Source organism: Grampus griseus, assembly GCF_964374135.1.
Source record: "Grampus griseus genome assembly, chromosome: 8".
Classification (NCBI taxonomy): domain Eukaryota; kingdom Metazoa; phylum Chordata; class Mammalia; order Artiodactyla; family Delphinidae; genus Grampus; species Grampus griseus.
This window is the reverse complement of record NC_139002.1, coordinates 102,075,664-102,098,321: the sequence shown is the minus strand read 5'-3', so window position 1 is coordinate 102,098,321 and position 22,658 is coordinate 102,075,664. Positions and strand designations below refer to the sequence as shown.

At 41.6% G+C, this 22,658-nt stretch overlaps 1 protein-coding gene across 4 annotated transcripts in view; it reads right to left on the bottom strand.

The window, feature by feature from the left end:
* RTN3 (reticulon 3) overlaps positions 1 to 22,075 on the bottom strand; it is a 60,255-nt gene extending 38,180 nt beyond the window's left edge. For 2 of the 4 annotated variants that reach the window (XM_082659080.1, XM_082659082.1), the window contains exon 1: positions 21,756 to 22,075. In XM_082659080.1, coding sequence (XP_082515206.1) covers positions 21,756 to 21,900 — 145 coding nt within the window. In that variant the 5' untranslated portion in view covers positions 21,901 to 22,075. Of the gene's footprint in view, positions 1 to 6,516; positions 6,572 to 21,755 lie in introns of all 4 variants that reach the window. The other 2 variants (XM_082659079.1, XM_082659081.1) reach the window with 2 other exon arrangements.
* Between the last annotated feature and the right edge of the window lie 583 nt (positions 22,076 to 22,658).

The window sequence follows — 22,658 nt, the reverse complement described above, 5'->3', positions numbered from 1 at the left end:
AGCAAGAGTTACACATCTAATAGACTTGTCAAAAAGGGAATCAGTATATGGTAAGAGGTGAAAAATGTCATAATCCCGCAACGATCATGAGAATGTTCCCAAATGTATTCAGTACTGAGCTCCTTGCTTACTCAATTTCTTCTTAAACTCTAAATATTCAGAAGTCTCCATTTAAGTATATTATCTTAAATAAGACTAGGAATTTAAGTTGGCAGTCATATTCTAAATTTCTAGACCACTCCCAAACCAAAAATTCCTATTAAAAGATGCAAAATCCAGTCTTCTCTGGTGGCGTAGTGGTTAAGAATCCGCCTGCCAATGCAGGGGACGTGGGTTCGAGCGCTGGTCCGGGAAGATCCCACATGCCGCTGAGCAACTAAGCCCGTGCACCACAACTACTGAGCCTGTGCTCTAGAGCCTACGAGCCACAACTACTGAGCCTGCATGCCACAACTACTGAAGCCTGCACGCCTAGAGCCCATGCTCTGCAACAAGAGGAGCCACTGCAACGAGAAGCCCGCGCACCACAACAAAGAGCACCCCCCGCAACTAGAGAAAGCCCACGCGCAGCAACGAAGACGCAACGCAGCCAAAAAAACAAAACAAACCAAAAAGATGCGAAATCGTTTCATCACACTTACTAATCGTGTGGCTTTAATCTCAGTTCCTTAATCTTAAAGTTGCTTACTATCATCTGAAAATTGAAAACTGGGACACTAAAGCACCTAACTTGAGAACCGCTATGAGGATTAAATGAGTTGATACACGTGAAGTGCTTAGAACAGGATCTGGCACTCAGTAAATCTTCAATAAATGTCCCCAAGCACCATATTCTCAAAAAAGTATCTCCTGACGTAGAGACTCCAGACCATACGCCTTTTTGTTTGGGGAGAGAAAAAAGGCATAGTGCCAAATCACAACCACCTTCACGTGGTATATAATAAAGGAAATCCTCATTTAGAGTTTTAGATACTTCCCCTCCAACCAGCCGTAAGTAAAAGGAATTTTTTTTTTTTTTTTTTGCGATACGTGGGCCTCTCACTGTTGTGGCCTCTCCTGCTGTGGAGCACTGGCTCCGGACACGCAGGCTCAGCGGCCATGGCTCACGGGCCCAGCCGCTCTGCGGCATGTGGGATCTTCCCGGACAGGGGCACGAACCAGTGTCCCCTGCATCAGCAAGCAGACTCTCAACCACTGCGCCACCAGGGAAGCCCTAAAAGGAAGTAATTTAAAGAGCTTTTATCTACTTCAAAATTTTGGGTGATGCAACTTCTGAATCATCTAGTACAAAACAAATGCCTATGACATTCCAAGAACCGTGCAAAGTACTATGTGGATAAAGACATTTAATACAAGCCAACATATAAAAAATTCTAAGTCAATGCTGAAAGATAAAAGAACTTTTCCTTAACAAAATGTTTCAGCAAATGATCTTTACCATCATCAAAGTATATTTTAGTTCAATGTACAACTAGCTGAACAATTTAACAACCTAGTAAAACAATAGCCCTTGGCACCGTCTCTTATAGTCCTTTTCAAACCTTAGAACAAATACTAGTACTTCATGGGCGCTCTCTCTCTGACTTACTCAGAATTTCCTAAGTACGATGGAGCTTAAGGATCTGCATTACAAGTTTGCCAGTAATGAACCCTGTTTGGGAACGACAGCTTTACAGTGTTTTACTAGTTTTCGAGGGGTAGAAAAGCCAAGCTGTACTTCAGAACTTTAGCCCTGTAAAAATTCCACAGGCGTAGAAATTGGCACTCTTCACTCTCACTCACCACAGATTCTCTTTGTCCAGGAGCACAACTCACAGGTTAGTAGGGCATGGGGCAGGGGTGATCCTTTTGTGCCTGCTTTAAATACTTCCATATACTAATTTTAAAGTACAGTAACTTGAGGGAATTCCCTGGCCGTCCAGCGGTTAAGACTTGGCGCTTTCACTGCCATGGGCCTGGATTCCATCCCTGGCCGGAGAACTAAAATCCCACAAGCCGAGTGGCGAGTGGTGTGGCAAAAAACAAACAAACAAAAAACGCCCTTCTCTTTACTTTGTTTCTTATTCCCCAAACTGTCTTTTAGAAAAAGGTTTAGTACTTTTTTATTTAAGTGTTTTATAACTTAATAATGAAAACACAATGTGATCTAGAAATAAGTAAGCAATAATGAATGCTATATGAGACTTCTTCCTTAAAAGAGTGAATAACTTAGAATTATGCTATACTAGAGTTACCGTTTGGTTACTACCCCCCCTCAGGAAATTCATCACTTTTAACTCAAAGGATACCTGTCAACAAGGAAAAAGCATACACACCAGTGAAGAAAGGGTGGCAGCCTATAGTAAACCACTAAGTTACTTTTTCACATACATACTATGCATATTCATACAAGGGAGGCTTGAAATATTCAGGTATAGGTTTTTCTACACTTGAATTTTCTCATGTTCACAAAACAAGAGGGAAAGACAAACTATCGTGCAAAACAGTATCAGCAACTTTCAGCCAAAGCATCAAAATAGGAAGTTAGCCAGCAGACACTTTGCAGCCAAGCTAGATCCTAAACAAAAAGTCTCTTTCGTACAAAGAAAAATGTTTTGCTTTTGTTTAAAAAAAGGCTGTAACTGGCATAGTTTTTCTCCTCAACGCTTGCCCCAAAGTTCAGTGCTTAACTTCCTATTCCAGATGCCTACTGCATTACTCAAACTGAACACAAGTATTCATTACTGCAAATGTACTTCCAATTCTACATGGTGGGTAGATCCTCTCTAACCTTATTTTCACCCAATGTTTTCTAAAGAAAATTGTAGTATTTTCCAGCCTCCACTTTTTATCAAAGATTTCAAAAGTAGAAACCAAATTTCAGTTTGATTTTGTGTCTGATGGAGTACATCCCCCAGATGATACTAAATTACATCACTAATAGCAATAATATGGCTAAAATAGTAATTTCTGCCTCTTCTGCTCTCATGATTTTAACATTAACCTCAAAATGACATCTCTAAAAATACCTGTAAACCCTAAAATACAACTAATATATCATCTTTACTGTAGGTAGTGGCATGGACGGTGGAGTCCTAGGTGTGTCACTTACTGTGTGACCTTGAGCAAGTTATTTCACCGTTTTAAACCCCAGTTTCCTCAATTAGTAAAAGAGGCAGTACCTTTCCTCCATAAAATTGGCTGTGAGGATTAAATGAGATGATTCGCATAAAGTACTGAGCACAGTAAAAGCTCAGAAAAAAAAACAAAACTGGCCACATACCACATCTATACCTCTGTTAATATCCTTATTTAACAGTACAGGAAAACATCATTAAAATGTACTCCCCTATTTTGAGATGCTTGGGGATTAAGCTGAAATTAAACTCTGCTTGATGAGAAAAAAGGACTCAATAAGCAAAAGACTGCAAAGCACCTACTCAGGAGTACAACTTATTTAAGAAGGAACTGATTATTCCATTGATATTCTCATCACAAATCTATTCGATAGTTTTCAAAAAGCTTAATTTACTAGCTTAAGTAGCTGTATACTTCAAGGTAGTACAATTTAATAAAGATTACATAATTTCCTTTTGAAAGATTTAACTGCCCTTCCTTCTCAGTCCAAATTAATGACAACTGTGGGAATTTCCTGGCAGTCCAGTGGTTAGGACTCAGCACTTTCACTGCGGTGGGCCTGGGTTCGATCCCTGGTTGGGGAATTTAAGATTCCACAAGCCACAAGGCATGGCCAAAAAAAAAAAAAAAAAAGGCAACTTTTAATACTTGCATCTCCTTAAAGCCCAATAATGATAAGTATATATTTCAGGATTAAAAATGTCATTGTTAAATATGACTTACTTAATTACTGCTACATATTGCTTGATATGGTTTAGATATATAAAAGTAAGGCACAATCCTCCAAGGCTAAATGGCTAAGGGATATGGAAGCCAGAGACAGATTAGTTGGGTTACTGCCAATGATGGACTCAAGGTGCCTGCTGGTGACAGTCACTCTCAAAGGCCTGCGGTTGGGTGGAGCTGGTCCTGGCTATTCTCTCCAGGGGTTTTAATCCACTTAACCAAGTACACCAACAACTTCCTTTCCCTTGGTTTTATTAAGGCAGACTAGAAGCCACTAGACTTGGCTACCCTAGAACACACCTAATCACTTGCCAAGGAGTGCCCTCAAAAAACGGAATAGGCTGATCTCTAGACCTGCCAATGAAGTAGAGCATCAACTGGGTTGCTTTTCCATTATGTTTTTTTGCAGGAGAAAATGTTAGTAATAGAGGCTACACTGGAACACCTTCAGGGATATGACTTTTTTTTTTTTTTTTTTTGCGGTACGAACGCGGGCCTCTCACTGTTGTAGCCTCTCCCGTTGTGGAGCACAGGCTCCGGACGCGCAGGCTCAGCGGCCATGGCTCACGGGCCCAGCCGCTCCGCGGCACGTGGGATCTTCCCGGACCGGGGCACGAATCTGTGTCCCCTGCATCGGCAGGCGGACTCTCAACCACTGCGCCACCAGGGAAGCCCCCAGGGATATGACATTTTTAAATGCTTCTTTACAATACCCTTTTAACAATAACACTATGCTGAATCTGCACTGGTCAAAAAACTATAAAAAAAAGGAAGAATGACAAATCTATTTTCCTTAACAAACTCTCATACTCACTGAAACTGAAGCCTACTTAAACATTTTTAATTACAAAAATCCTCTTTATTTACCTCCATTTTACCTGAGCGTATATGTAATTTCTCCTAACAGGGATTAAAGTAATTTTTTAAACTATGACACTTATCTTTCTCAACATTCTATACATTAGGTATGTTGTGCTTAGGTTGTATTGTTACACTATTTAGGATATTAATTATTCCCTTTCTGTATGAAAAAAGTGACTATGAAGAATGTATTTTAGAAGATCTGAAATACAACAGAGAAAATACAATTATTTGTTCTATTTACACTATGATATTTTTACTGATTTATCTTCCAGAGTAAAATAAATGTAATACCTATTTGCCTAAATTATTGAATTTCTCATGAGGAAAAAAAAGAACCCTTAGAAATATAAATCTGGTTGGGTTCCAGATGTCAAGGATCAATTTGTATGTTTGAGTTACTTTCTAACATTCACAAAATATCTTTTAATGTAAACAATTTTTTAAAATTTCAAAGGCCATGATTTGACCCAGAAGATATCCAAATTCACACAATGAGGCACATTATAAAAATGCTGGGGACTCTGAATGTTATCAGTCTGAATTAAAAGCAACAAATTATCTATCACGTTTCCTAAGAAGCAGAAACTCTGAAAAACATTTACTATGTTCATTTTATCCCATTATGGTTTTTTATTTTATTTTATTTATTTATTTATGGCTGTGTTGGGTCTTCGTTACTGTGCGCGGGCTTTCTCTAGTTGCGGTGAGTGGGGGCCACTCTTCATCGCGGTGCGCAGGCCTCTCGCTGTCGCAGCCTCTCTTGCTGTGGAGCACAAGCTCCAGACACACAGGCTCAGTAGTTGTGGCTCACGGGCCTAGTTGCTCCGCAGCATGTGGGATCCTCCCAGACCAGGGCTCGAACCCGTGGCCCCTGCACTGGCAGGCAGATTCTCAACCACTGCGCCACCAGGGAAGCCCCCATTATGTTTTTATTCCTATAAGGTCAAAGTCTTCCTAACAAACCAGCACCCAGATTTCGCATTTCAGCTAGGACAATAAACTCTTTGCACAAGGCTTCTTAGACCTATCTACTGAGTTTAATTACCTTTTTTCAAATAATGCTTTTCCGTTGACCTATACTCGAGGAGGAGCACAACATCACAAATGAAACAGCACTTTATTATTAGTGCGAATCAAAGAAGCACACTCTCTCTTCCAGGTTCTTGGCAGTGCTTCCCCTACAAACACATAGTTAACAACTCTGATTGCCTTCCTCACTGGTTGACATTAAAAACAAACAAACAACCGCCCCCAAAACACAACTTAATCTCTAGGAAAATAAGCCCTGCTTGCCAATAATTCAACCGACATGTTCAATGTTCCTAGGCAATCTGGAATTGGCCTACCTCTTGGGACGAATCTCAGGTAAGTTCACATTAAAGTATTCTAGCTAGGACACTGTTATTAGTTCAGTGGAAGCACACTTTAAAAGTTTTTCCAAACCTACTACCTATCCAAACCAGTTACATAACTGCAAATCTATAGGTCAAATGCATTCTGGAGGTGGTGTGTTTTCTGACCCACAATTCTATCTACTCCAAGTTCTGTGGGCAAGTTTTTAATTTTTAAGAAATACTCAAAACTACACCTAAAGCTTATGCTATGTTAAAGAGTCCACCTAGCCTCATTCTATTTTATTAAGCTTTACGGGAAATCCGTTAGAAACGGCTAAATAGAAAGCACTGGCTTGGATTTGGTTTTTATTTTAGGGGATTTGGGGGCAAAAGAAAACCTGTGCCTCGTATCCCCAGTTACAGCCTCTTTCTCAACATTTTTCTTTTATTAATGCACACACAAAAAATGACAGACTTGCCTTGTGAGGTCGAAAATAGAGATACAGGCTGAGAGGAAGAAACAAAGGAATCTGAAAGAAAATATACAGCGTGAGAATTTGACAACCTCACACAGGAATTTGAATTTTCCTTTTTTTTTTTTGGCCAAGCATCTTAATTTCACTGGGTTTAAGCAAGATGAGAAAACCCAAATCTATATTTCCAATTACTGTTTTCACTCACCTGGCAGCAAAACCTTATTTCATTTTCAAGATGCATTTCTAAAAGTTAATCAATTCAATTTTTTGGTCAAATATTCTTTCTCACCTGCAAAGGAAGAAAAGAGGAACCCCTAGCATTTTTAAACAAGTATAACCTCAAGAAAGATAATGCTCGCCTGCAACTTCATGTGGGAAAGGAAAAACGGGGATCTGAGTGCTAACTGATTTTGCTTGTAACCATTTTCAACTTCATTTTGAGGAGTCAGTCACGAATATGAGTACTAAACATTATAATTGGCAAATATGTAAAATTGACCCTGAACACTTTTTTTTTTTTTTGCGGTACGCGGGCCTCTCACTGTTGTGGCCTCTCCCGTTGCGGAGCACAGGCTCCGGACGCTGCAGGCTCAGCGGCCATGGCTCACGGGCCCAGCCGCTCCGCGGCGTGTGGGATCTTCCCAGACCGGGGCACGAACCCGCGTCCCCTGCATCAGCAGGCAGACTCTCAACCACTGTGCCACCAGAAAACAGGACCAACATGAGAAATCTTCCATCTCTAAAATTATATTTCTCTAAATTTGGCAACACATATCAAAATTTTAAATGCATAAACTATCTCCACCACCTCCTGCACATATTCTTTAACTTGGCAGATATATTTGCATATATGTACAAATACATGTATATAAGGATATAGAGCACTGGTTATAAATACTAGGAATAATCTAAATGACCATCAATAGACGTCTACTTAGTTACATCCAAATAATGGAATACTTGCTGCTATGAAAAAGAATGAGGAACAGCTATATATGTTGATAGATTAAATTAAAAACCAAAGTACTGGGCTTTCCTGGTGGCACAGTGGTTGAGAGTCCGCCTGCCGATGCAGGGGACACGGGTTCATGCCCCGGTCCAGGAAGATCCCACATGCCGCGAAGCGGCTAGGCCCGTGAGCCATGGCCGCTGAGCCTGCGCGTCCGGAGCCTGTGCTCCGCAACGGGAGAGGCCACAACAGTGAGACGCCTGCGTACCGCAAAAAAAAAAAAACAAAAAAAAAAGTACTGGGGCTCCCCTGGTGGCGCAGTGGTCGAGAGTCCGCCTGCCGATGCAGGGGACACGGGTTCGTGCCCCGGTCCGGGAGGATCCCACATGCCGCGGAGAGACTGGGCCCGTGAGCCATGACCGCTGAGCCTGCGCGTCCGGAGCCTGTGCTCCGCAATGGGAGAGGCCACAACAGTGAGAGGCCCGCGTACCGCAAAAAAAAAAACACAAAAAAAACAAAAAACAAAAAACACCAAAGTACTGAAGTGCATACAGTGTGCCTCCATTTGTTAACTGGCAAAAACAGGGACTTTGAGGTCTGGGGCAGGAGGGAGATTTGCTTTTCACTACAACCTTTGGCCTTAAAAGAAAAATAATCAAACAGAATATAAATTGCCATTGGTAAAATGGAAAAAAAATGAATAAAAACAGCATGTGAAAAACAAAACCCTCCAAAAGTGCCCCTAAATATACTGATCTTTACTTAACGCCTTTTTTCTTGCAATTATAAAAATGTTTTCACAAATATTAGAAATACACTTAAAATGAGGAGATTGCTTTAAAGGACTGGGCCATCACTATATCTGTAAGTACTAATCTAAATACAACACAGGGAATATAGCCTATATTTTATAGTAACTATAAATGGAGTATAACCTGTAAAAATTGTGAATCACTGCACTGTGCATCTGTAATGTACATAATATTGAACATCAACTATACTTCAGTTAAAAAAAGCAAACTATTGGGCTTCCCTGGTGGCACAGTGGTTGGGGGTCCGCCTGCCGATGCAGGGGACGCGGGTTCGTGCCCCGGTCCGGAGGGATCCCACGTGCTGCGGAGAGGCTGGGCCCGTGAGCCGTGGCCGCTGAGCCTGTGCGTCCGGAGCCTGTGCTCCACGGCAGGAGAGGCCGCAGCAGTGAGAGGCCCACGTGCCGCAAAAAACAAACAAAAACAAAAACAAAACAAAAAAGCAAACTATCTAGTCAACAGACATGGAGCATGTTAACACCAAGGCAGAATTTAGTGGACAAGAGGCAGTAATTCAGTAACTCAAAACCAGAATTTTAAAATTCACTACTTTTTAATTATCTTAAAATTAAGCATCACATTTACTCCTACAAATGAAAAACAATTCACCTTTCCTTGTTAAAGCAAGCATTTCTATCTATTTCTTTAATGTTTCCAGATGGGTTCATTTCTTTTCTATTAAATTTATTTATTTATTTATGGCTGCGTTGGGTCTTCATTGCTGTGCAGGGGCTTTCTCTAGTTGCAGCAAGAGGGAGCTACTCTTTGTTATGGTGCACTGGCTTCTCACTGCAGTGGCTTCTCCTGTTGAAGAGCACGGGCTCTAGGCGCTCGGGCTTCAGTAGTTGTGGCACATGGGCTCTAGGGCGCAGGCTCCGTAGTTGTGGCGCACGGGGCTTAGTTGCTCCGCGGCATGCGGGAATCTTCCCGGACCAGGGCTCAAACCCGTCTCCCCTGCATTGGCAGGTGGATTCTTAATCACTGAGCCACCAGGAAGGCCCCTAGATGGGTTCACTTCTGTATGCAATTATCTGCAACATTAAATCTCTGCCAACTGAACAAATCTGAAAATCCAAATGCTAAATAAGCCTGATGACAAAAAAGATCCTATGAACTTTTCATCTCCACCTAACACCCCTCCTAATGGAAAATTTCGACATACAAAGTTTTATGCAATAGCATCTATTTTGATACAGAACACAGATAACCAGTAGTAGTTTGCAACAATATTGCATGAGGTCTTCTAACTTACACAACCATGTTGTACTCATATGCCATATTTATGCTACAGGCAACTGAACCCAAAAAAGGCAACCTTAATGCTCAAATACTATTAATTAAATCAAACATTATCTTCAAGTAGCTAGGTCTAGGCACTGTATTAGCACAGAGATGATGGTTGTGCACAAGCAACTGAAAAAGACAAACCAGTATGCATTGTGGGAACGCAGCAGAGGCAGAAGAGATGTTCGTCAGGTGAATAAGACAGGGGAAGGCATTCTGGGGAGAAGGAACAACTGATCAGATTCCAAATGGCTTTAAATGTCATGCAATGAAATTTGGATATTATGTATATAATGAGGCATCACTGGAGGTAAGGGATTCACAATGTCACATGTATTTTAAAGAGAACTCTGGCAGCAGGGTAGAGTATGGACTTAAATGAAAAGCTACTACATAATCTTGGCAAGACATGAGGGCTTAACTAAGGCAGTGAGGATGGGAAAAAGGGGATAGATATGACAGAACAGAATGGCCTGGACTTGGTCATTGGATGTTGGAGACTGGAGAAGCAAAAATCAAAGGACTGAAGGACTACATGAAATGCCACTTGGTTGGGGAATGAAACAGAGGAGAAGGAATTCTTTATATTAATTTCCACTAAAAAATAAGTTGTCTAAGGCATATCAAAGAGGAAACTGTTTGCCAATATGAATAAGCTCAGGAGACTGTTAAGGGTTATAGATAAACATCTGGGAGTTAACATCTGGGTGAGAACTGACACCACTGGAGTGAATGAATTTGTCCAGGGAGAATCAGAGAGCTGTTAACAATGGAATCTTGAGATACACTACCAACATTTAAAGAGGAGCAAGAAAGAACTATCAGTGAAGGAGACAGAAAGGAGTCAATGTGGGAGAAAATGGTGTCACTTGGAGAAAGCTTTAGGGAACGATTAACAGAGCCAAAAGCCAATGCGTGGGGCTTCCCTGGTGGCACAGTGGTTAAGAATCCACCTCCCAATTCAGGGGACATGGGTTCAAGCCCTGGTCCGGGAAGACCCCACATGCAGCGGAGCAACTAAGCCCATGTGCCACAACACTGAGCCTGCGCTCTAGAGCCCGTGCTCTGCAACAAGAGAAGCCACAACAATGAGAAGCCCGCATACCGCAACAGAGTAGTCCCCGCTTGCTGCAACTAGAGAAAGCTCATGCACAGCAACGAAGACCCAACGCGGCCAAAAATAAAAACAAATAAATAAATGAATATATTAAAAAAAAAAAGCCGATGAGTGGTTAAGACTTTCAGATGGGTCACTGAAATTAAGTAATCAAGTAATTTAGCATTGATGACTCTATAGTTAGAGGGGTGGGGAGCGGGCCAGGCACTGAAGACTGAATGGAAGTTTAAAGTGTGTGAAGTATGATGATAAAGGGAAGGACTAAAAACTGGGCAGCAGCTAGAGGGAGAGGCAGAGTCAAGGGAAAGATTTTTAGGAATGGAAATGACAAGCGTATTTATATAGAGAAAGGAGCAAGTAGAAGGAAAAAGACTGAACATAAAAAGAAGCAATATTTGCAGGAACAAAGTCCAGGAAGTTGCTAGAAGGTAAGGGATAAAAAAGTACGAGTGGACCTGATGAAATCTAATTCCAATAAATAATCAGATTTATTTATAAATAAAATAATAAATCTGTGCATATATGTTTTATTTATTTATTTGGCTGTGTCGGGTCTTAGTTGCGGCATGCAGGCTCTTCCATTGTGGCGCATGGGTGTGGGCTTAGTTGCCCCGCGACACGTGGGATCTTAGTTCCCCAACCAGGGTTCGAACCTGCATCCCCTGCATTGGAAGGCAGATTCTTAACCACTGGACCACAAGGGAAGTCCCATAAATCTGTGCAAATATGAAGTTATAAGATTGTTCATCACAAATATTAAGGAAATTTAATAAAAATCTATTAGGGACTGGTTAAATAGGTTTTGGTATATCCATACGATGGGATACTATTCATTAAAAACTGTATTGTAGGGCTTCCCTGGTGGCGCAGTGGTTGAGAGTCCGCCTGCCGATGCAGGGGACACGGGTTCATGCCCCGGTCTGGGAAGATCCCACATGCCGCGGAGCGGCTGGGCCCGTGAGCCATGGCCGCTGAGCCTGCGCGTCCGGAGCCTTGTGCTCCGCAGCGGGAGGGGCCGCAGCAGTGAGAGGCCCGCGTACGGCAAAAAAAAAGAAAAAAAGAAAAAAATTATTGTTACAAAATGAAAGGATATAGTACCCACGGATGTTTAATTTTCTTTACGTTTTTGTTTCCTAAATTTTCTATTATGAACACACATTTTTCTTATACTTCCTAACACACACCTATGCTCCCCACCCACATGGAATGGGGTAGTTACTTAAAGGGAGAAAAAGGACACCTAAAATGGGATCTCTAGCAAGTCTTTCAATAAAACCATTTAGTGAATAATCTTATTAGTCTTCACACCACTGGATTTTCAATATTGATAATACTTTAAGCAGCAACAAACTGTCAAAACTAAAACTAAAAAAAAAAAATCATACTCTCTTTGAAAACAGCTTCATTTCACTTACTGAGTCCCAGGTATCTGTGATAGACACTGAATTAAGTATTGATATACATTATAAATCAAATCCTTACAAAAACTGAAGCTTATAAGTGTCAGAATCAAGATTTAAACTTGAACTTTTCCTGAAAGCCTGTGCTTCTTCTCTCTCACTCTACCAGTCAGATCACCTGGGGAAAATATACTAAATAAATCTGACTGTTTGAATTTTCTAAACTGCAGTAAAAACAGCTTCAGTGAATTGTTTATTTTGGTGATATCTGTCCTTCAACACCAGCAGAATACAGACTATTTTTTAGAGAAGTAAGTTACTCTAGGAACAACTTTGTAGAATGACTTCTACAATTTAACGCCAAAGCTTTTTCCTTTGTGTTAGTTTCTATAGATTATTAAAGCATTTTCTAATACATAAGAAAAAATAAAGTATTTGAAATTTTATCTAAAACTAATATAATGAAAATGAGAAATTCATCAGTTCTTTTAAACAACTTTTCTCTCTAATATTAATATTCTCTCTAGGGACTTCCCTGGTGGTCCAGTGGCTAAGACTCTGCTCTCCCAATGCAGCAGGCCCGGGTTTGATCCCTGTTCAGGGAACTAGATCCCACATACCGCAACTAAGAGTTCGCGTGCCGCAACTAAGAGTTCGCGTGCCGCAACTAAGAGTTCGCGTGCTGCAACTAAAGATCCCACAGGCTGCAACTTAAAGATCCCATGTGCCGCCAACTAAGACCCGGTGCAGCCAAATAAATAAATAAGTAAAATTTTAAAATTCTCTCTAATATCAAAACAAATGATTTTTATCATTTAGTTTTCCTTTTTGCTTTATAGCTGGGCCACAAAAAAATGTCAATCTTTCCACTCTTTCTCATGACCACAATTCTTGATGTCAACTCATGATCTCAGTAAAAACTGCTAAACGGAGCCAATTACTGCCCTCTCCCCCATCAGAGCTCCAGGAATAGGCAGACTGATTTTTCTCCCAAAACTTAATGCCATTTTTTTCTTTTTCTTACCTTTTTGTGCTGGCTAGGACCTCCACTGCATTACTCGGACCTGCCTGCCTCTTCCAAAATAATTTCTATTTCATGATTAAGTCTTTCTCTCTCTCTCTTTTTGAAAAAAAATTATTTTAGAATAATTTTAGATTTACAGAAAAGGCAAAAAGATTGCAGAGCGTTGCTTTATATCCAGCACTGTTTCCGCCATTAACATGTTACATTAGTATTGTGGTACATTTGTCAGAGTTAATGAATTAATGTTGATACACTACTAATAAGTAAAGCCCACACTTCGTTGTGATTTCATTAATTTTTCCCTAATGCCCCCTTCATGTTCTAAGATCCCATCCAGGATACCACGTCATGTTTTGTCATCATGTCTCTGGAGCCTCCTGTGGGCTACGACAATTTCTCAGACTTTCCTTACTTTTGATGATCTGGACAATTTTGAGCAGTGCTGCTCAGATATTTTACAGAATGCCCCTCAATTTGGATTTGTCTGATGTTTTTCTCATGGTTAGACTGGAGTTATGAGTTTTAGGGAGGTAATCCTCCACTGAGATGAAGGGCCATCCTTGTCATACCATATCAACGGTTCATACTATCAATGTGACTTACCACTGATGATATTAACCTTGATCCCCTGGCTGAGGTAGAGTTTGCCAAGTTTCTCCATGGTAGTACTTCTCCCCACCCTTCTACACTGTGCCCTTTGGAAGCAAGTTACTAAGCACTTTCCAAACTTAAGGCATGGGGAGAATCTACATAAACTGGCAGGCTAATTTTTAATTTACTAGAGCTAATATAACTATGGCAAATAGACCAATTAGTAATGTTTTGGTCCTCTGGAACCAATAAACCTAGATAAGATCTAATATCTAGTTAAATAAATTCAATTTATTTGCTATTGGAAATAAATTCCAACCTGACTGGAAGCACCTTACGGCTAAGGGCCACCTTACATGTCCCTGTATCTTTCATAAGGCACAGAATATGATGGTCAGCATATAGTAGAAGGCACAGAATATGGAGGCCTGAACGTTATAGAGCCTTAATGAATGTTTGGTGAAAACTAAATAGTAAAAGTTTAAATTGTTATTTCAAAAACAGACTTTGAGTACCTACTGGATATTAGTCCTACTAATGTAGTAATGTAGTTCCCTCTGGTATAAGTCAAGATGCTCACTCTGTTACAACACTAAAAAGAGTTGGAAAGCTTTCTTTGTACGTTTGTGGAGTAAATGCATATGCAATCTAAGAGGAAAAATAAGCAGAACTCTTGTCGCACAAGAAACATTAGAAAGCCTGACAGAAAGAAACAAATTGGACTGTATAAACAGTAAATTGGTTACAAATATTTTAATAACCCAACTTCTAAAGCAGTGCTACATTTACTGTTGTTAGGAATATCTTACCCTTCTCCAAATAATGCTTGAAACGTATCAGATCAAAATCTCAGATTCTGTTAGGAGTAAGATGGAAATCAAACTTATTCTAACATATTTTAAAATTCTGACACATCAGACTAGCCTACCATTGAGTCCTTATTGGAAGTGAGTCTCTTTCTAATACACAAAATGTGGCATTCAAGTGGTTATAATTTTATGGATTAAAGCCATTAGTGGACTTAATACCTAAAGTCCAGAAGTAAGGACAGTAACGTACGATATATTTGGATATAGTTTTATGCGCTTACATGAAAATTCTCTCCTCAGCACCTAAATGAATATATCAATTTCCGTATGTGTAAGTTTTTGCAATGCTTATAATTTGACTTTTAAAAACTAAATTTTCTTTACCTGAGGTTTATGAGTAGATTTCATAGTAGTTCATGAATCTGTGAAAGTTCACGCAATACTTCATTTATATGCATATTTTTCTGGGAATAGGGTTTCTCCAACTATCTAGCCATTCCATAAATTTATTGAACATCTATTATGAGCCCAGGATTAGTTTTAGTTGCTGGACAAAAACAATAAGGTCTCTGCTCTCTTTCAAAAACATCTGAGGGTCTGCTTTGTGCCAGGTTCTGTTCAGGCATTAGAGATAGAGCAGTGAAAAAAGCAGCAAAAATCTCCACTCTGATGGAACTTATATTCTACCGTGGCAGACAGACAATATACAAAATAAATAAGTCAAATACTGTAAGATAGATTATGACAAGTGGTAAGAAAAATAAAGCAGGAAAGGCCTATAAGGTGTTTTTTCTCTTGTGCAAGTTAGATCAGGTGGCCAGGAAAAGACCTAAAGGAGGTGAGAGAGTGAAGAACTGCGAGAATGTATGAGGGAAGAGCATTCTAGATACAGTGAACAGCAAATAAGACTGCGGTAGAGAGCTACTCCTGGTGTGAAGAACAGCGAGATCAGTGTGGCTAAAGCTGGGTGAGCAAGGGGGAGGCTGGGACCAGATATTACAGGGCTTCATAAGCCTTCGAAGGACTTCAGCATTTAATCTGAGTGGGATCAGAAGCTACTGGAGCATTTGCCAATGAGTGAAATAATCTGACTTACATTTTTCGCAGGCTTACACCAGCTGCTGTGCAGAGAAAAGACTGAAGAGAGCCAAGGGAGAAAGTCTGGAGACCACTTAGGAGGCAACTGCAGTGATCCAGGAGAGCTATGATAACAGCCTGGACCAGGGTAGTAGCAATGGAACTTGAGAAAACTAGTAGTCACTGAATATATTCTGAAGGTAGAATCAACAGGATTTGCTAATTGTTATATGAAGGAAAGGGAGGAATCAAGGGCATTTAAAATGAGGAAGAGGGCTTCCCTGGTGGTGCAGTGGTTAAGAATCCGCCTGCCAATGCAGGGGACACGGGTTCGAGCCCTGGTCCGGGAAGATCCCACATGCCGCGGAGCAACTAAGTCCTTGCGCCACAACTACTGAGCCTGTGCTCTAAAGCCTGCGAGCCACAACTACTGAGCCCGTGTGCCACAACTACTGAAGCCCACGTGCCTAGTGCCTAGAGCTCCGCATGAGAGAACCCACTGCAATGCGGAGCCCGCACACCGCAACGAAGAGTAGCCCCTGCTCACCACAGCTAGAGAAAGCCCGCACACAGCAAAGAAGATCCAACGCAGCCAAAAATAAATAAATAAATTTAGAAAAAATAAAATAAAATAAAATAAAATGAGGAAGAGAAGTAACCACTGGATTTAACAATGTGGAAAATAACTGGTGAACTTGACAAGAGATGTTTCTGTAGAACGGTGGAGCAAAAAGGCACCCGGCTTAGGAACCATGGGACCAGAAGTGACGGTTTCTAAGTTAACTGGACTCAGTAAACCAATAACTGAATTCAAGAGAGTGACTGAACCGTTTTTATCGCATGTTGTTTCAAATTTCAAAGAGAGGCAGTGTACATATTTGAAAGAACTGAGTTGGTCCTCTATCCCTGTTTTATCCTATCTTCAACTTCACGGACACAAACCTTTGGGCATATCACTTAATTTCTGATTCCTCATCTGTAAAGTGAGATTTATTTCACTACCCACCTCACAGATAAAAAATATAAGTCTTTCTCCTATTGAATACAGCCTCTTAGAGAGATGTTGTACGCACAGCACCTAACAAAGAGCTTTAATGTATGCTCAAACATTTGTTGAATTAAGTTAATGTATGGGCACAAATCAAACCATAAAGCAATACACAAAGATAAGATATAAAAAATCAAATATTTCCACCTTTATGTAAAAAGAAGACAATGCTCACTGCTGAAATGCCTTCAGGTGGCTCTGTATTAGTTTTGCTAAAAATGTTTTTCAGAATACCCTTCAATAGACCCTCAAGGGCAAACTGCCAGTGAGGAACAAGTCAAACAGCTCCTTCTGCCACCCCCCCAACCCGCCTCCCCACTAGGTTATGATGATGTGCTTACAGGCAAAACTCAACCAGTAGATTGGAAAAAACAGATACGTAGATTGGAAAAAACAGATACGAATATTTCTTTGAAATTTAAAGAGACCATCACAAGAGGAGGCTAATTGGTAGCAATTACCACCACCACCCCAAAACGTAAAACAGAAATGCAAATCCTATACAGTATTTAAAGGGATTCTCTCTGGGAATTCCCTGGCGGTCCAGTGGTTAGGACTCGGCGCTTTCACTGCCGTGGCCCGGGTTCAGTCCCTTGTCGGGGAACTAAGATCCCACAAGCCATGCAGTGCAGCCTCCCCCGACCCCGTCAAAAAAATAAATAAATAAATAAACAGATTCTCTCTGAAATTGCAGTATTACAGAGTAACATGTCATACTCTAATAACAGATGTTACTAGTCAGATATGCAGTAAAAGACTTCAATGATGTAATCGCAAGCAATACTGATTACAGCTAAACTTATGTAGCATACGTACTTTTTCAAAACACCTATAACATACCCGATGATCCAAATTATTTCTAGAATAGTTGTTATGAATAAACAGAATAAAAGCTGTCAGTCTCCTGCACAACTCCTGATACGAACATAATACCGACTTGGTAGTTTTTATTTTAAACGTTTTATTATGAAATTTATATATTTTTCACAAGTCTGTACAGTTTAGGAGGCAGTTATAAATTCATCATTAACAATAAAGTTGAACACAAACTATAAGCTAGGTACACGCAACGAATATGCATAGCTAACCATTTATTTGGAGCTTTTGTTAATTCTGCTCAGAATTACAAAAGTGGTAAATTCTAGGTTTATGGCTAGTCTAAAGAGAAGCGCCCTTCTAAAGAACAAACAACCTCTTGGCTCACACAAAACTGGAAACCTTAACTTTCCCCTGGCCCTTCAAAGGCACAGCACCAATGCCTTCACTACCAAGCTTTGTTTACAAACGTTTGTAACCTGCACAGGATTAAACAGGTGCCTCCTATATCAGGACCAGTATATAATTTCCTCACCACAGAATACAATAAAAGCAATAGTATGAGTTTTATTTTGTTTTCAGACCATCACTAAAATAATAAAAATAAAAACACTGATGCTCTTACCAGCTACTACATAAACAATTCCCAAGAGATTTCAATTTAAGGAAGGTGTAAGTGTTAAATATATGTAGACTGGTTTGTTTGATCATAGTCGTTAAACTATTTGTGAATTGACTCTAAAAGAAAACAGCATTAAAAGAAATCTTCTATTCCTGGGGAATAAAAACCACCTTAGTCAACAGGCATTTGTGAACCATACTGACATGACCATTCATTCTTGCTGTCTCCTGTACTCTTGCTTCCACTGATAGGAGTTTCACAATGTATCATGACTATACTTATGGTCAGAATGCTGCACAAAGTATTTAAGCATACTGATGCCAAGCGATCTATGAAACATCCTGGCTCCCCCTCAACTTCTTTAACAGATCAGGTGAGTGGAAGGAGTGGCAGCTCTTATTAATATGAGGGGTCAAAAGCTGAAACAACTGACTCGCTTTTAGAAAGCAGAAAAAGATAGAGCATCCTTTACTGGGAGGAAGATTAAATGATTTCTCACTTGTAATTCAACTGTTTTTTGTATCTATGTGTTTCAAACCTCTAAATAGATGTATCAAGTACTAGGTATCGTTATTCAATCAAAGTTAGGATCTAACGGCAGCAAAGCAAATTTGTCTAGGTCACGTTCCTGAGGCTTAGGATGTACACAAGGTCATACAATTAATGCGAGAGACAGGATTGAAATCTAGGTGTCTCTGGGGCTCAAGTCTGTGTGTTTATCACCATGTTATACTGTCACTGCTAATGGGACATGAATACAATACAGCTGTCAGCGTTGAACGGGTGGTCAGAGTTCTTTTTTACTTAAGAGTTAAGACTGAAAATACAAGTTACGTAATCATATGATTGATTGACGTGTTAGAACAAAGCGTAAAAATGATGCCTTAAAAAGTACACAGAACAACTTAGTTTCATGAGTGAAAAAGAAGTATTTAAAGCATTAAAATACTTTTTAGTTGTCCAAGTTGTTTTTGCTTTAAGCTAACTTTCACAAACAGACACAAGAAATGTAGCTTTATTTTGGCACCATGATTTTCAGAGCAGTAATAAAGAATAGTCCCTAGCAAGTTATAGAATTTCAAAGGCTATAGACAACAAGCTATTAAAGCACTTTTAAACATCAGACAATAGACAGGTATCTATACTTGATGTCTAATAAGGCAACCCTCATCCTGAAAAGAGCACTCATTATTTCCGTATTTTCTACCTCAACCTCAAATTTCTGCCTTTGAAATCCTCACTTTCCTTCAAAGGCAGAAATCTGGGAAGCCAATCCTGGCCCCGACCTTCTCCAAGCGTACATCACTGCCAGCTGCACTAACACCCGATGCACTGGAAGAGAGAGTGCTATTGCTGATCACCTTTAGGTAGGAACTAAATTTCTAAAATTTGGACAGGTCAGTCAAGACACAATTGTCTCCTGCAGGCACCAAGTGACCACTTCCTCTTCTTTTTTTTATTTTTTGAAAGTCTCTAAAACCAAGAGGAGCTTGGTGAATGAAAGTGAAGCTAAAGGTTGACATCAACACTTACAGATTTTTAAAACAAGGTAAATTTTTTAAGAATCCTTTTTTTTTTTTTTTTGCGGTACGCGGGCATCTCACTGTTGTGGCCTCTCCCATTGCGGAGCACAGGCTCCGGACGCGCAGGCTCTGCGGCATATGGGATCTTCCCGGACCGGGGCACGAACCCGTGTCCCCTGCATCGGCAGGCGGACTCTCAATTACTGCGCCACCAGGGAAGCCCAAGAATCCATTTTAAATGAGTCAAATTTTGGAATAACAGACTTCATCTTATTTTCATGGTGCAAAAGCTTGAGACATTTCCTCAGAGATGGAGAAAGCATTCTGTAAGGAGGAAGAGCTTCTGCAATGAAATGATGACTATACACTGCAATGTCTTAAGCTAAACTTTTCCAGTACTGACCTGACAAATGAGGATCTTGCACTGAACCCACTAAAACTGTATTAATGATTTTTACACAATATTAATACATATTTGCAATGGGTAAGACTTTAAGGTGGAGAGAGTATCTAATTTATTTTTCAACTGTATCAAAAATTTAAAACCAAGAGAAATCAAAAGGTATGCACAAAAGGGCCAAAAACCAAACAGTAACCAATGACAAGTGATTAGAGCCAAAACACCAAGTTGCTAAATATATAAGGAAGCTGCTGTTCATCTGGACCTTTGCCCAGAACACAAAAATCTGGAGGAGAAGCAGTGGTAGTTTAAAGGGGACAAGGGTTCTAAATTTGCTTGCTTCGTTCATTTATCTGGACATGTAATCTTGGCCTTGCAGAAGCTTCCTCTGATACTGTTTCTACTGAAATGGCCATAACCACACTGGAAAATCCAAATGAGTACCAAAGCTCTTACGTGGAAATCCACTGTTCGAAAAACACGTAGAGAATATATTTAGGGCTAAGATCAGTTTTGTTCTTTAGAACAATCAACCCAAGATTCTGGCAAAGGAGACGTTGAAGCATTTTAAAACGCCTCAAAATCCTTTAAGGTAACTAAATAAACAGCAAAATTATCTGTACTCTGCCAAGCTTATGGCCCTTCTTTTGACAAAATGCTTTTTTTTTTTCTTTTTCTTGGAAGACTGAGTTCCTTTAAGAATCACCACCTGCTCATGGTGCTTTTTTTCCCCCCCCAAGAAGGCATCTGCACTGCAGATCTCTGCACGAGGGGAGCTTGCCAGCCAGCTCCCACCACCAGGCAGACGCGTTATACAATGGAAACTGAAAGCGGCCTGCAGCTTCCCTCCTAGTCTTTCACAGAGATGGGAGGAGAAGGGGGTTCAACCAGCCCCTGCTTTGTCTGACTTTTCTCCCCCTCCCCCCTGTCTGCGGGAAACACCCCCTTTTGTTATACTTCGATCAATAATAGCCGACAAAAAGCATGAAATTAAAATATGTTGATGGCTTGGCATGACTCTACCTATTATCCTCTAGAATATAAGCAGCTACCCTCGTGTCCCCACCCCCACGCCGCGCCAGTGAAGAGCAGGCTGTGTTGCAGATGCAGCCACGGATCCATCTTGGACCATCAGCAGCTCCCTCCCAAATCTTCCCTGAGCTATTCTCATCACGCCTCCTTCTACCTCGGAGCCTCAGAAAAATCGGGCATTCGGTGTCTGGCCACAAAAAATTAACAGCAGATGAAAACAGTATAGAAAACGGCCTCAGTGTTTCCATTAAACTTCCTCATCTTTCCCACGGGCAACCAAAAAAACCCATGATTTTTGGAAGACTACGAATGGCTGATTATGTCAACACCTGTTTGCAAAACCTGCAATGCAACCCAACCCTTTCACCACCATCCCCTCAAAATCGTAAGGAGTCATTTCTCCTACCACCAACCTGCCCCAATCCGCTCAATCTCTCTAATCCTCCACTAAATCACCCTGGTTCAGAGGACGGCTCCCCCGAACCCGTGTCTTTTCCCACCTGCCCAGTCTCGGCGTTAACGCCCACTCTCCAGAGTATCTCCCCTCCCCCAACCTGTTTTCCTCACACCCCGTTATTCCCTCACCGCCTGCAAGACCTGACGCTCCCCTCCCCCTTACCCCATTTTCCAGACGCTCCTTCCCGGGGGCTGAAGCCTCCAGTACGCAAGAGTGACTTGCAGTCCCTGACCCCGAAGGCACCCCCCTCCCGAGGTCGGGGTCCCCCGGCGCGCCTCACCAGCACAGGAGGAGCCGCAGCTCTTCGTCCCCAGGGCGGGGCAGGCTCCCGGGCTCCCGCCGCCGCCACCAGGCGCAGAGGACTCGGCCACGGAGGATGACGAGGAGACGGATGGGGACTGAGTGGCCGCCGACGGCTCCGCCATGGCTGCGCAAGCAAAGGCGGGAGAGGGGTGAATAGCGATGTGGGACGGGAGAGAGGGAGGGAAAAGAAAATAATAGGGCGGCTGGCTCTCCGAAGTCGCCTCGCCTCTCCTTGCTCCGAGGACAGAGTCCGACAGACAGACTGCCTTAGCCGAGCGCCGCGAGAGGGCGGAAGCGCGAGCGCGCAGGCGCACAAAGGGCCCTCGGGCTGGTGGCGCGGGCGGGAGGCGGTCAAGTTGAGGCGCCCAGTGACGCAGGGCGCAGGCGCAAGAACTGTCCCTCCGCGCTCTAACAGGGAAGGAGGGGCAAAACTGGCTTCGCCCAGCGCCCGGGCCAGTGGCTGGGGTGGGCCGTGCCCCGCGGGGACCAGGCGCAAGGGGCGTGGCCAAGCATCAAGCCCCGCCCACCACTGCGGCCGAAGTGGGAGGGGGGCCTGCGGCTTACTGTTGCTTCACGGCTCGTTTTGTGAATGTTTTAGCGTAGGCTAATTATGTGTCTTAACGATAGGAGTTTCTTTTTGCTTCCGTTAGTGGAGAATATCTTTCCCACAGATTCCAGAGCCGATGTCTTTTGTCTGATGCGTTCCCGCTCTTAACTCCAATGGTGAAAACCACAGTTTTCTGCAGGCCCGCTCTGCAAGGTGCTTTATGAATTTTTCTGGATGTGTCGTAACATCTCATCACCATGAGGCAGAGATGGCACGATCTCCCATTTGGTAGGTGGAGAAAGATGCTGTACAGAGTGAAAAACTATTACTTAT